This window comes from Sceloporus occidentalis, unplaced genomic scaffold (genome assembly GCF_023333645.1).
Source record: "Sceloporus occidentalis isolate IW3139 unplaced genomic scaffold, rSceOcc1.0.p SCAF_11, whole genome shotgun sequence".
Lineage (NCBI taxonomy): Eukaryota > Metazoa > Chordata > Lepidosauria > Squamata > Phrynosomatidae > Sceloporus > Sceloporus occidentalis.
The window spans coordinates 10885810-10897928 of NW_028316991.1; the positions used below are offsets into that span (position 1 = coordinate 10885810).

Genomic DNA, 12119 nt, shown 5'->3' on the forward strand with positions numbered 1-12119 from the left:
TTTTTTTGGGGGTGGGGGTCCCCTCCTATCGTCTTGTACTTATGCCGCTACGTTTTGTAGTTAATACATAATGGATGCCAATAAAAACCTGTGTTCCTTGAAGCTAGGACATCATAAAAATCCAGATGAACCACAGTGCGGTTTGACTTCTTTCCAATAAATAAACTCATCTGAAGTAATTTCATCTAACTATCGCTCTTGCCTATTTAAAAACTTTAAGACTCTGACTTGGGTGCCTCTTCTCTAATGCTTTTAGAAGAAGACACAATGCGTGAGACTTATGGATGTCCTTTGTTAGGGACTGTAAACCTCTGCGTGTATAACCTGGGAGTCTGATGAGGACAGAAAGTGGTTGGCAGTCATTGAGTTTCTGAAGAGGATCCTTGCTCTCCAGTATCGATTGCGCGGAAAGCTAAATATTTGTTCTGGTGAACGTCTTCTAGCTCTGTTTGGACAGAGACAGCCTTGGTGTACACACAACCCCTGTCTTCAAGCATGGAACGCTGTCCTCATGGATAATCCTTGTATTTATGTGCACACAGTCTTCCTACCATCTCGGAAGTGTTGGATGGAAACTGCAGTGTTGGAAGATGTCACCTTGTCTTTGGGCTTGTGCTTTGACAGCCAAACGCAATTGGGTTTATTCACTAAAGGGAGAGTTGAGACTGTGGCTTTCTCGATTCACTATTCATTATGAAGGACAGATGCTAGCATGTTAATTCAGCTGGCCCTGTAAAATGTGTATAATTCAATGTAGGGAAATATCACCGTTTTTAACTATGCAGGGACAGGCAGGCTGGTCCTGCAGAGAAGCTCAGTTGAGTTGTGCCTTTTTAATGTATACTGAACACAAGAAGCTGACACACACGGTTCTCTCTGGTCAGTGCTCCCTTTAGTGAATAAACCCAAAATGTGAACAACTATTGGAAACAGATGTCCCAGTTCCAACATGATAGCAAGAAGAGAGTTCCTGTTCTCCATGCATGTAAGGATTTATTGATGAGCGCTCCTCCAGGGCAAGACTCATGCAGTCGCATATCCACAGACATGCACTCACACGCAGAACGCGAAGCCCTAGCAGAATCTCTTCGCTATCAGTTATGGCCCGTTTTACTTTTTAATGGAGGGTGTTATAGTTCTTACCCCGGGGGTGGATTTTTTAGATGTTTGAAACCAGCAAGAAGCTGCTTTGACTGGGGTGAAATATTCCATCCTTACATCTATTTAAGAAGAATGTATGTTGTATTAGCCCAAGAGAAAATGGAGTCTTTATTGACGTTAAGACGCGCTATTGCTCCAACCTAGAAAAAGATATATAAAGTTACGTGTCCCGTCTGGAAATTCTCCTATTAATGTCATTTTATTTCTCTGCGTAAGTGTGTGTGGAGAAGATAGAAGCAGGGTTTATTTTTTTTTTTTTTTAAGGGTGAACTGTAAAAATGTTTTTCTTGTCTGAAAGTAGCATATATTACCCATAAGCAAAAGCTAGTTCAGGGTGGGCAGAAGTCCAGCTACAATTGCTACCTAGTGGTTCTTGCAGACTGGTGGGAATGGATCTTGAAGAACCTTGCGTGTCGGAGGGATTGGTCAAGGGTTTTCTTGGTTTTTATTGATAGTCGAGTTCTGGTTAACAAACTGTAGCTTCGTTGTTTTTTCTTTTTTTCCTCCAGGGCCGACCGTCAGGAGATTCCTTTATCCAGATGAAGTCTGCAGAGCGAGCTTTTCTGGCCGCACAGAAGTGTCATAAGAAGACCATGAAGGACAGATATGTGGAGGTGTTTCAGTGTTCTGCTGAGGAGATGAACTTTGTCTTAATGGGGGGAACTTTAAATCGCAATGGCTTGTCCCCGCCGCCATGTAAGTTACCATGTAAGTCTGGGTTTTGGGTCTTGCCGCTTCTCTACGCTTTGAGCTGGTAGGTGCTTGATCTGCTTTCCTTCCTGGTATTTGGTTTATTATTGGCAAATTTTTATATGCACAATCATCTAGTGCAACTCTTCTGGTGAGTGATCGTTCCGGACATGAATGAGATGTCTGTGCTACGGTTTAAGCCACTTTGGTACTGGAAGCCAGTAGGCCTTTCCTGGTGCAAAGGGGTTAGATGCCATTCTTGAATAAATGGTTGTCTTTGTAGCCTATCCTTAATCAAGCACTGGTGCTAGTAGCAAATACTGGTGCAGTTTTTGTTCCTTGTACTTGTCAATGTAACATTTACCTCCCGGTGCTTAGGACATGAAATGGTCACCTATTAGCTCCTGCGACAAGGCAATGGGCCGATGGAAGCCGGGCTAGAATGCTATGCATTAGGACTTTCATACGTTTATTCAGTATATTTTCTACCGTTTTAGGAGGAGGCTTTTGCACTGGTTCTTTAGAATGCCGTGTACATCCTCTGAACCAGTATAGTTCCCTTTATTTACAATTAACCTTTTTTAACGCACCATGCAATTCTTGCTGACGTGTCAACAAAAGGAACAGGATCGATAAAAACTCAGGATTGTTGAGGTGTGTGTGTGTGTGTGTACACAGATCCTAAAAGTACCTGCATGTGAGAATCTGTAACTCTGATTTGTAGTTCTATAGTTTAAAAGAAAACCAACATGTTGACCACCTTGTGCAGGCCAGGTAGCAAAAGTCCCTCTAGTGGGCGACGCTTTTTATGGGGCATACATTACGCCATTGCCTTGACGAACCCCCCCCCCCCGTAACATCAAATAAAGTTTTTAGATGTGAGCTTTAACTATAAAAGAGAGGAGATTTATACACATACCCACCAAAATTCTTAGGTTTGTATTGGAGTGTGCCTTTCCTGGGTATTGTCCCAAAACCCTCTGGATGCTTAACATTTTTTTAGTGAATATCAGCTCCCCTTTTTTTTTTTTTTTTTTTGCTGCTGTAGTTGTATAATTTTAGTAAATTCTAAATATCCATTTTTGGATAATACCTGTAGTCACGCATTTTATTCTATCTTCCCCTAGGCTTGTCTCCCCCATCCTACACGTTCCCAGCACCCGCAGCGGTTATCCCCTCGGAAGCGGCCGCCCTGTATCAGCCCTCCCTGCTCCTGAATCCGCGAGGACTGCAGCCGTCTGCAGCTTATTACCCAGCTGGTGCTCAGCTCTTCATGAACTACACTGCGTACTACCCCAGGTAAGGGTGGAGATGGCAAGAGTTGCGTGCAAGATCTTGAGATTCGGTCTGAAGTTCCTTGGTGGACAACATTTCTGTCTTATGTTCTACATTACGGGGTAACTTTTGTAGGATGTGGGTTACATGTTCTGTATTGTATAATAACCAGATGTATTGGGTTATGTATGTATGTATGTATGAAGCTGAAATGATGATCTTCCCTTGGTATGGCTGTTCAATTGGAAAATCGATTTAAAATCCATTAAACAAAAAAAGTAGCCCTAACCCAAAACAACCATTCTGTATTCAGTACGTTGTTTTATTCCGTGCCAGACCGTTAAGTCTACCCTCCATAAACCAAGACCCCGGCATTCTTTAACCTGCTGTATGTGAGTGAGTCGGCTGTCAAAATGCTATTTTTTATTATTTATTTTTTTAAAGTTGGCATAAACAGTACTAATAAATAGAAAAAAGTGTTGATTGCATTTATCTTGTGTAGGGCTTTTACAGAATAAATACCCCTTTACCAGTTTATGGACTTGACTAGGAGTCCCGTTAGCAGTTTTATTAAACGTGTTTAGTATCCTTTATACGCTGTAATTCTTCTAAATGTTCTCATTATGCTTAGAGTCTCGTTGACTGAAGAGCATTGGTTGAGAACCCCGGATGCTGAGAGAGGAATTGGTTAATCTAGAAGAATAAATAGGGGTAGGAGAGGGGAGCTGAGTACCCGTTAAACAAGCTCTGGGATTTATTCACTTAAGGGAGAGTTGAACATTTGCGGGAGAGTCTTATGTTTCAGCTTCTTGCCTTCACTATCCATTATGAATACAATTTTTATGATCTTGGCAGGCCCTGTTTAATGCATACTTAAATCGGTTTCTTCAGTCTCCTTACACATTGAATTATACATTATAAAGGGCCGACACGGTGTTGGTCCTTCATAATAGTAGAAATGGGAGACTCGCAGTTTAACTCTCACTCCAACAGTGTATGGGTGCCGGGCTGTCATCCATAACACTGATGCATTTTATATTTCATATCATTATTATTATTTAATTATTATTATTATTATTATTATTACACATTCTGGTTAATGGTAACTGCTGCCACAAGTTACTTTTTTGATGAGTTACTATGTTTAATAATACACTCTTATTCATTTAAAGCCAAAACCTCTGAGCTCCTTTGTCATTGGGTTATCTTCAGGCTGTGGTGGGGTGAAGCTGCAATCAGGGGCTCCTGAGGTTGATTTTAAGCAGCAAATGGGACGAGAGGGCATGTGAAGCGAGTCCCGAGGAATTAAGTGAAATGGCCAGTACCGCTCTCCCTGAAATTCACTAAGTAGTTAATGGCCAACAGTAAATAAATCTGTTGCAGTAAAAGCTTCTGTAAGGAGCTGAAATCCTTTGGCCTGCCAAATAATTGCCCCGAGGCAAATAGATATGTTGAAGGTCAGGCTTTCTCTCTTTCAGGTGTCTGGAGCATCATTAGTTGGGCTTGGCGGAATGTGGCTGTTGAGGAAGAGACTGTTGTGGCTGCGTATATATTTCTAGACTTGTTGGAGTATTTCTGTAAAGGGAACCCACGCACATACATGTATTTATGCATCGGGTGCATTCTACAGGATCCCCAATGCTTATGCACACGGAAATTTAAAGGGACTTCTCAGGTTTTATACCATCATTGCATTTAAACGTGTGGTAAGCCTTGCAGGATTTCTGCATATGTAAGCTTTTTTCATTTATTTTTTAATAGACATTTTATTTTTCACATTTAAACAATATTTAACCCTAAACACGTATTGATCACAAACTCCTTCCTCTTCTGGAAATGTTGGAATGCGACGTTAAGGCGTCTGCATGTCCGGTTTACGAATGCACGTTGACTTGCATCACCCTGCCTTGGATTGACTTGCTGGACTAGCTGATCACGTGACATCTTTTTACTGGTCTGACCAGTCTGTGAGAGAACGTCGTGTTAAAGGAAGGAATCTCCGGCAATTTCAGCAACTTTCTATAAACGGCAGCAGGTGTTTTTCTTTTAAGACGGAAACTTTCTCAACACTCGGCAGTCTGAGATACTGTAGTGTACATTAATCCTACTAAAATCCAACAACTTAAATGATATTCCATATATAGTTTTAACTTAATTGGCATGTTTATTTTTCTTTTTTGGGTTTTGTTAGTTTTAATGTAAGATGTTGTTTTATCCGGCTTCTATCAAAGAGGAATAATCATGCAATCTTTCCCGGGAAGTTAAGATTAGTTCCCGTTGCGTACTGATCCGCAGACCTGCTTTTCTAAAGAGCCCGCGGACTCCTCTCCTTTTGCGGGTATAAACGTCTTCCCGTTATTTGTCCAAACTTGTGGCTTAATGATCGAAAACGAGTATGATATAAATGTTATCAAGGAAACGGTGGTGATGCATTTTCACGCAAGCAAGCTGCTGTTTGTGAATGTTAGAAGGGTTACATATAGATTGGTAGCAAGTAAGGTGGGACTTCTTCTTTAATGGGCCTAATGCCAGCAGGCGGACCTTTCGCTCTCTGGTTTGATGCAAAGCCTTGGGTGAAAATACCCGATGCCTTTTGAAATCCCGTCTGGTGTCGCCGGGTTTCTCCTGTGCGTTGCCCGTAACCCTTCCCTAATTAATCCTGCGCCGTCTCCTGTCCACCCGCTCAGAACATAAGCCAGCAAGGGCTCCCCTCCCTCTATAATTGTCACGTAGCCCATAGTCGTTGGCTACGCCTGAGCTGCGGGGTGAAGTTACCGCTGACTGGTAAACACGGAGTCTGCTCCGGTCCTGTAGCCACACGTCTGGGGAATTGCACTTCGCTTTGTTCTGTGAGTTTCTGGTAGCACAGCATTAAATCAGAAAGCTGCGGTTAATACCCCCGGCTTTGCTTTATTTTCGCATCGATCAAGGTTCAGGGAAATCGCGTTCTTAGGTTAAAGGCTGAAATACAGGTATTGTTACTATTGTTTGTTGTTTTTGTTGGGGGAGAAAATGAACTATATATATATATATATATATATATATATTATATTATATAATATAAAAAAAATCTCTGCTCTTTAAATGTTTTTGAGCTCTTGTAGTGGAAAAAACACTTGGCAGGTAGTACTATTCTGGGCTTTAGTGGTGGGGCTGTGTGTGTATGGGTGAAATATATATATTTCAGTTTTTATTTAGTTTCCCTTTTGTAATATAAAGACCTGCCCCTGCTTGATGTTTTACTAGGATTTTCAGTTATTGATCTACAATGTCGTACTGTAATTTAGGTTATCTCACATATGTGAAAATGTTTCATTAATCGGTTTCCCTTTTTTTTATATTTAAATCTCTTGCTCAGCCCCCCCGGATCTCCGAGTAGCATTGGTTTCTTCCCAGCGACCGCCAACACCAGCAGTATACCCCCTCCGGCAGGTGCTGCAGTGGTGCGCATGCAAGGGCTGGCGTACAACTCTGGGGTCAAAGAGATTTTGAACTTCTTTCAAGGCTATCAGGTAAGAACATCGGTGCACTTGGGGTAGAACTGCCCTTTAAACCTTTCACCCAGGGCCGGCCCGACAATGGAGCCGAGTGGGGCAACCGCTCCAGGCGGACCTTTTGAAGTCTTTTTTTTTTTTTTTTTTTTTTTTTTAAGTGAAAGAGAGAGAAAAAAGGGGCGCCGAGTGGTTTTTGCTTACCAAGCTGTCAGTACCCGCTCGGCGCCCCTCTCTCTCTCCTCTGCGGTCTCGGTGCCGGCCTGTAATGCTGAGTGCCGGAAGATTACCTCATTTCCGGCGCTCAGCATTACAAGCCGGTAACCAAGACCGAACAGGGAGACTCGCCGCAGGACTGCTGAAAGGTAAGTACAAGGGCGGGGGGTAAGGGTAGATAATGGGGGGGGGGGGCAGGGACAGAGGGAGAGAGAGGATAGATAGGGGGGGGGGCATTTTAAAATTCGCCCCAGGCGGCATTTTGCCTTGGGTCGGCCCTGCTTTCACCCCCAACATAGACAGTTCTTATATGAAAACGCACACAAGACAATTTCAAAAATGTATTTAAGTCGTATAGGTGGGTTATTGCTGATCAAAGAGTTCTACGTCCAGAACTGTAAGAGTCAATATATGCACTTATTTATATAAATTCTATGTGCTATACTTAAGCCAGATTTTTGGGTGGGGGTTCTGGTTTAACATCCGGTTTTATTGCAGCTTTTAAGACTGGGAGGGGGGTCTGTTTGTAGTATGAAATATAAGTAGATATGAGAGAATATTTACCTTACCACTAACAGGCTTGGGTTTAAACTTTGATCTTCCAGCTCCCCTGTTGGACTGAAAGGCAAATATATATTATATTATATTATATTATATTATGCTCATTATGGTCAGGCTCCCTGTAATTCAGAATGTAATAGCCATTCCGCTCTAACCGGTTACCATTCCATTGTTTGGATACGAGCTGGGCTGCTCTTTTGAGAGCTGTTGCTTGGAATGGGTTAATGACGAATGTTCATCAAACCTATCTTTTTCACATGCTCTTTTGCTACACAACTTACTCGTCGGTTCTCTCTCCCCTCCAGTATGCTCCTGAAGATGGACTCCTGCAAGTAAATGACCAGGCGAGGGCTCTGCTTACTCACCCCAAGGAATGGGTGTGTATTTAGGGGTCCTGCCAGTACTTGGGATGATAAGGTAGGGTAAAAGCTGCGTAGAGCACCGCTGTATAGTTCTTCATGCTTTCTTAAGGGAAATAAGATTAACTTTTTGCCTGGAGATGGATCACCAATGTTTTATTCCACCCGGTGGTTTAGAGACCAGTTATGCTGCTTGGGCAGTTACACAAAACACATTTTGCTGCGACCTGTGATTTTTAAAACTGCTGTTCCACTTGGAACATTGAGTTCTGTAACATTCGAAAAAAATAAACTTTAGTAGATCTGTCATTGTAATGTTTAGTCAGATAGAAACCAATGTGTAAGAAGCCTGTTTGCTTTCTATGGCAACAACCTGTCTGTTTTCCTGGCAAAATCCTTGGTTTCTGTGGAAGTCTCTAATGCTGCATTTAGTTACAAAATGATTAAATTCAACATAATGGGTCATACAGTACCTTTTTAAGAACACTGCCTTTATGAAAACATTAGTCCACAATTAGAACAGTGTGATATAATATGTAAACCGACCCTTGGCATTAAGATAAAATATGACTGGATTATGTTCAATGGCTGTTTTCACTTTTTAGGATAAAACTGTTAATTTTTGTATTTCTTTTCCTTTTCTATCATAGGTTCATCAGGACTGATTCACTGTAGCCTTTTAACTTGCCAAACCCCCCCCTTAATCCCATCCTGGCTTCTGAAGTCGGCCCATCGGGGTAGGATGGACCTTTTTGAAAACCACTATCGGCATGAGAAGCTTGTAGTACTTCTGAACGTTACTGGTTGGGAGCTGCCAGTCAACAGGCATCAGTTAACTGGACATACCTTTCAGTGTGCAGCCTGGGTGATCCCAAAGATTGAATCTGTCAATCAAAACTCAGCACAGCTTTTTTTTTTTTCTTTTTTTTTTTCCCCCGGGCAAACCCAGATGACTTGTAATCTGTTTGTACAATTGACTAAGCGTTGGATTGTGCACCGTGTGCCTGCACCTGGTTCCACCGATCCAGCTGAAAAATATGATGAAATGTTAAGTACTTCTTGAATTGCGATAAAATGCATAAAAGGTATATAATAAAAGTTTATTTTTGAGTATCCCTGTTAATCCTTTTCACTGCTGCATCAAGTGTGTTAATACAGCTGGTGACTTTTTTGAATTTTTTTTTTTTTCCTGCCAAACCAGTGAATTCAGAGTTTGGACCGGACCGCTGTTTTGTAAGCGTTACTTTAAATGTCAGCGTAAAACAGAGTGTTCCACGCATTCATGTTTTTTTGTTTTTTTTTTCTTTTCTTTTTGTCTCTTTGGCAGCAAACACTTTTCGTTTTTACTGTTTTGTTTAACTCTTAAATTGTATTTGTTACCAAACTAACCTCTTCCTCTTTGCTCCACGTCCCATCTCCTTTCATTTATTAAAATAAAACTAGAAAAAGTTATAGAAGCCTAAGATTAGTACTACCCGTGAGTCTTATCCAACTCACGATAATGCACTCTGTTTTTTTGTTGTTGTACATCGTATACTTGTTACATTCTTTTATGTATTATGTGTATATATTAACAGTAGCTTTTGAACAGAGATTACGTTTGTGTAATGAAACTACTGCCTACAAATGGACTAGTAAATTCTATTAATTAGTGCTATTAATTGTTGGTTATTTACGTGGATTCAGATCTTTGCTTTCTAAGAGACCTTAATGCACGCTAATACTGCAATGTATTTTTATCGTAATTTACCTGCTAAATACTCATGGATCATATACTCATCTCTGTGTAATGTTTGATTTATTTTCCCTATTTTTTTTTTTTAACCTTTTTTTTTTTTTTTTTTCTCGTCAATGAAATGCGACTAAACTATTTTGTGCTATTAAGCAAAAATGAATTGGTAAAAATAATAAATAAAATAAAAACATAAATGGTTGGGCTTCCTTACGCTCAGTATTCAAAAGCACTTGATTCTGGACAGAAATGATCCTTTATCAGTGGTTTCATGATGTTTGCTTTATTTTAAGACTACCTTTATCTTAAAAATAAAGAACTGCTGGCAATGCTTGCTGTGATGACCCAGTTCATGTTAAACACAGAGTAAAGTTTTGTTTTTTTAAGAAAATGTATATAACTTTTCAGAGATTTCTCTGTATAAAAAAAAAAAAAAAAATGTTTAATGTATACCAATAAAGTCTTTGTGTTTTTGTGCGTAAATGAGACATGATGTTGTAAGAAGGCGATGTATTGCGTAATGCAGTCTTCTCGCCATACCGTGACTGACGCAATGCAGGGGTTATGTCTGTTGACCGTTAACTCAAGTAGATATTGGGATGTCACAGACCGTGACTATGAATTTTCACTTATTTTCTGCTGTTTGATGTGCCTGATTCTTTTATATTACAATCGGCAACATATATGATGAGCCCCCTTTAATGTTCAATTATATCCTCTATGATGTATATGATATATGATTTTCATATCCAGCATTTGTCCGAGATGCCATGCAAATCCAGCGCTTTGGTTCAAAAGCTCCTCTGCAGCCTGGGTTCCGTGGCTTATTTTTGACGTACGGACGATGTCCTAGTGTCCGTTCAGTAATGGCACGTTACTATTTGGTCCGCGGCCACATCTGGGGCCAAGTGTTCAACTGCAAATTCCACACAAAACTTCTGGTACGCAAGTGATTTGCAACAATTCAGTTTTATGCCAAACTTCATTTAAACAACTTCTGAAATCACATGTTCAGAGCATTATTTCGTGTTGGACATAATTGTACAAAAATAATCTTTATCCCTACATTATAGGTAATGTTCTAGCACAGAGAACACATTTATCAGTTCTTCATGTCTGGGTATACTTGTCTGGCACAAGAAGACTGACAATTGTATCGGAAGGTTAATAAGAAATAGGTTCTTTTCTTTCCCTCTTTAGTTTAAAACATGATTGGAACTGTACATTGTGATGAACAGGAATGTTGCATATCAAGATCTATATGGAATTTTTGCTTGAAAAAGAAACCAATGAGTTAACGCACAAATGAACAATAATTAAAAAAAAAAAATGCATTGTGCCTAAATGTATAACACTGCCTAAAACTACTTCTTAGCTGTAGATGGCTGGACTGTCTGTGTGTATGTTATTTCATAATAAACATTTTTTAGTATCTAATAATTTTCAGTATTCTACTTTCCATATTTACCTAATAATGGCATCATTTATCAGATCATATCTAGCCCAGCTTGTCTTAATGAGCTGACTTGTCTTCCAACACTATTCTGCCATACAATCAAATCCTAGCCTGTAATGATGAAAATATCCTGACTGTTCAAGGGGGCATGGGTTATGCACTCCAAGGAAGGGGTTCTTCTGAATCTAGGTTTTAACACGGATTTTGGTTAAAAAAAATAAATAAATATATATATATTTCACATTCTGCATGGAATCATTACTTTATTTTGGATGGATTGTGCAATATCTCAGAGGCATACCCACACATAGTCACGATATGTTACAGGAGAACATATAGTTAATCCCTGCTGACAATGAACAAAGCGGTGCCTGCGTATGCTGAATAGAGCTGAGAGACCAGATGCACGATGCAGCACTCGCTTTCCACATTTCAGAAATGGTCACTGACCAAAGTTCAGCTTGTATCTTAATTTTTATCATGTTGATATCTGTGGTCTGTATGTACCTATTGTTGGTCGTCCCTGATATAGGATGAGGTCCAGTTTAATTAAGACGCTGAACCTTTCTCAAGGAGTCATATCCAGTGTGTGACTCAATCTGTTCTTGGGTCGTTAAAGATAATGCACCAAAAGGGGCAAAAACTTTTACCGCTGCATAAAAGCACAAAGGGCATTTTGATGATGATGATGACAGCGATGGTGAGCATAGGCACATAGTGAATTAGAAGAATGACAGAAGACGGGGACTTATTTATATATAATTATTTTATTGGTAAACAGTCACTGCAACAAAGTGTCAGAAGAAGCAAACAGGGTGCTGGGTCGAATAGCAAGAGGCATTAGTATCAGGAAGATAGAGGTGGTTCTACCACTTTATAGATCTCCAGTGAGACTTTAATGAAGGCTATGGAGGCTGTGCAAAGCTGGCACCGCATCATAGCATCAATAGGCCAGGCGGAGAGACCGGCCCATACGCAGCAGGGTGCTTGCCCGCCGCAGTCTGCTACCTGGTTTTGTACCTGGTGTCCTAGGCCTAGTTGGTCTAGATGGGGATACGTCACTGAAGGGTTGGCTTACATGCAATGTAAGAAGGAAATGATATGAGAAACTGTCTCCCAGCAGAAGTGGCAAATGTTAATACAGTTTAATAAAGGGGATTTAGACAAGTGTGGTACAA

The 12119-nt window shown here is 40.4% G+C and overlaps 1 protein-coding gene across 2 annotated transcripts in view; it reads left to right on the forward strand.

The window, feature by feature from the left end:
• The window catches only part of LOC149305555 (epithelial splicing regulatory protein 1), a 31674-nt gene extending 23891 nt beyond the window's left edge, over positions 1-7783 (forward strand). Inside the window, exons 12-15 of one of the 2 annotated variants that reach the window (XM_089477344.1) lie at positions 1671-1869; positions 2979-3150; positions 6485-6638; positions 7700-7783. In XM_089477344.1, the coding sequence (XP_089333470.1) occupies positions 1671-1869; positions 2979-3150; positions 6485-6638; positions 7700-7783 (609 nt within the window). The remainder of the gene's footprint in view (positions 1-1670; positions 1870-2978; positions 3151-6484; positions 6639-7699) is intronic. The other variant, XM_089477345.1, reaches the window with a different exon arrangement.
• Positions 7784-12119: the final 4336 nt, after the last annotated feature.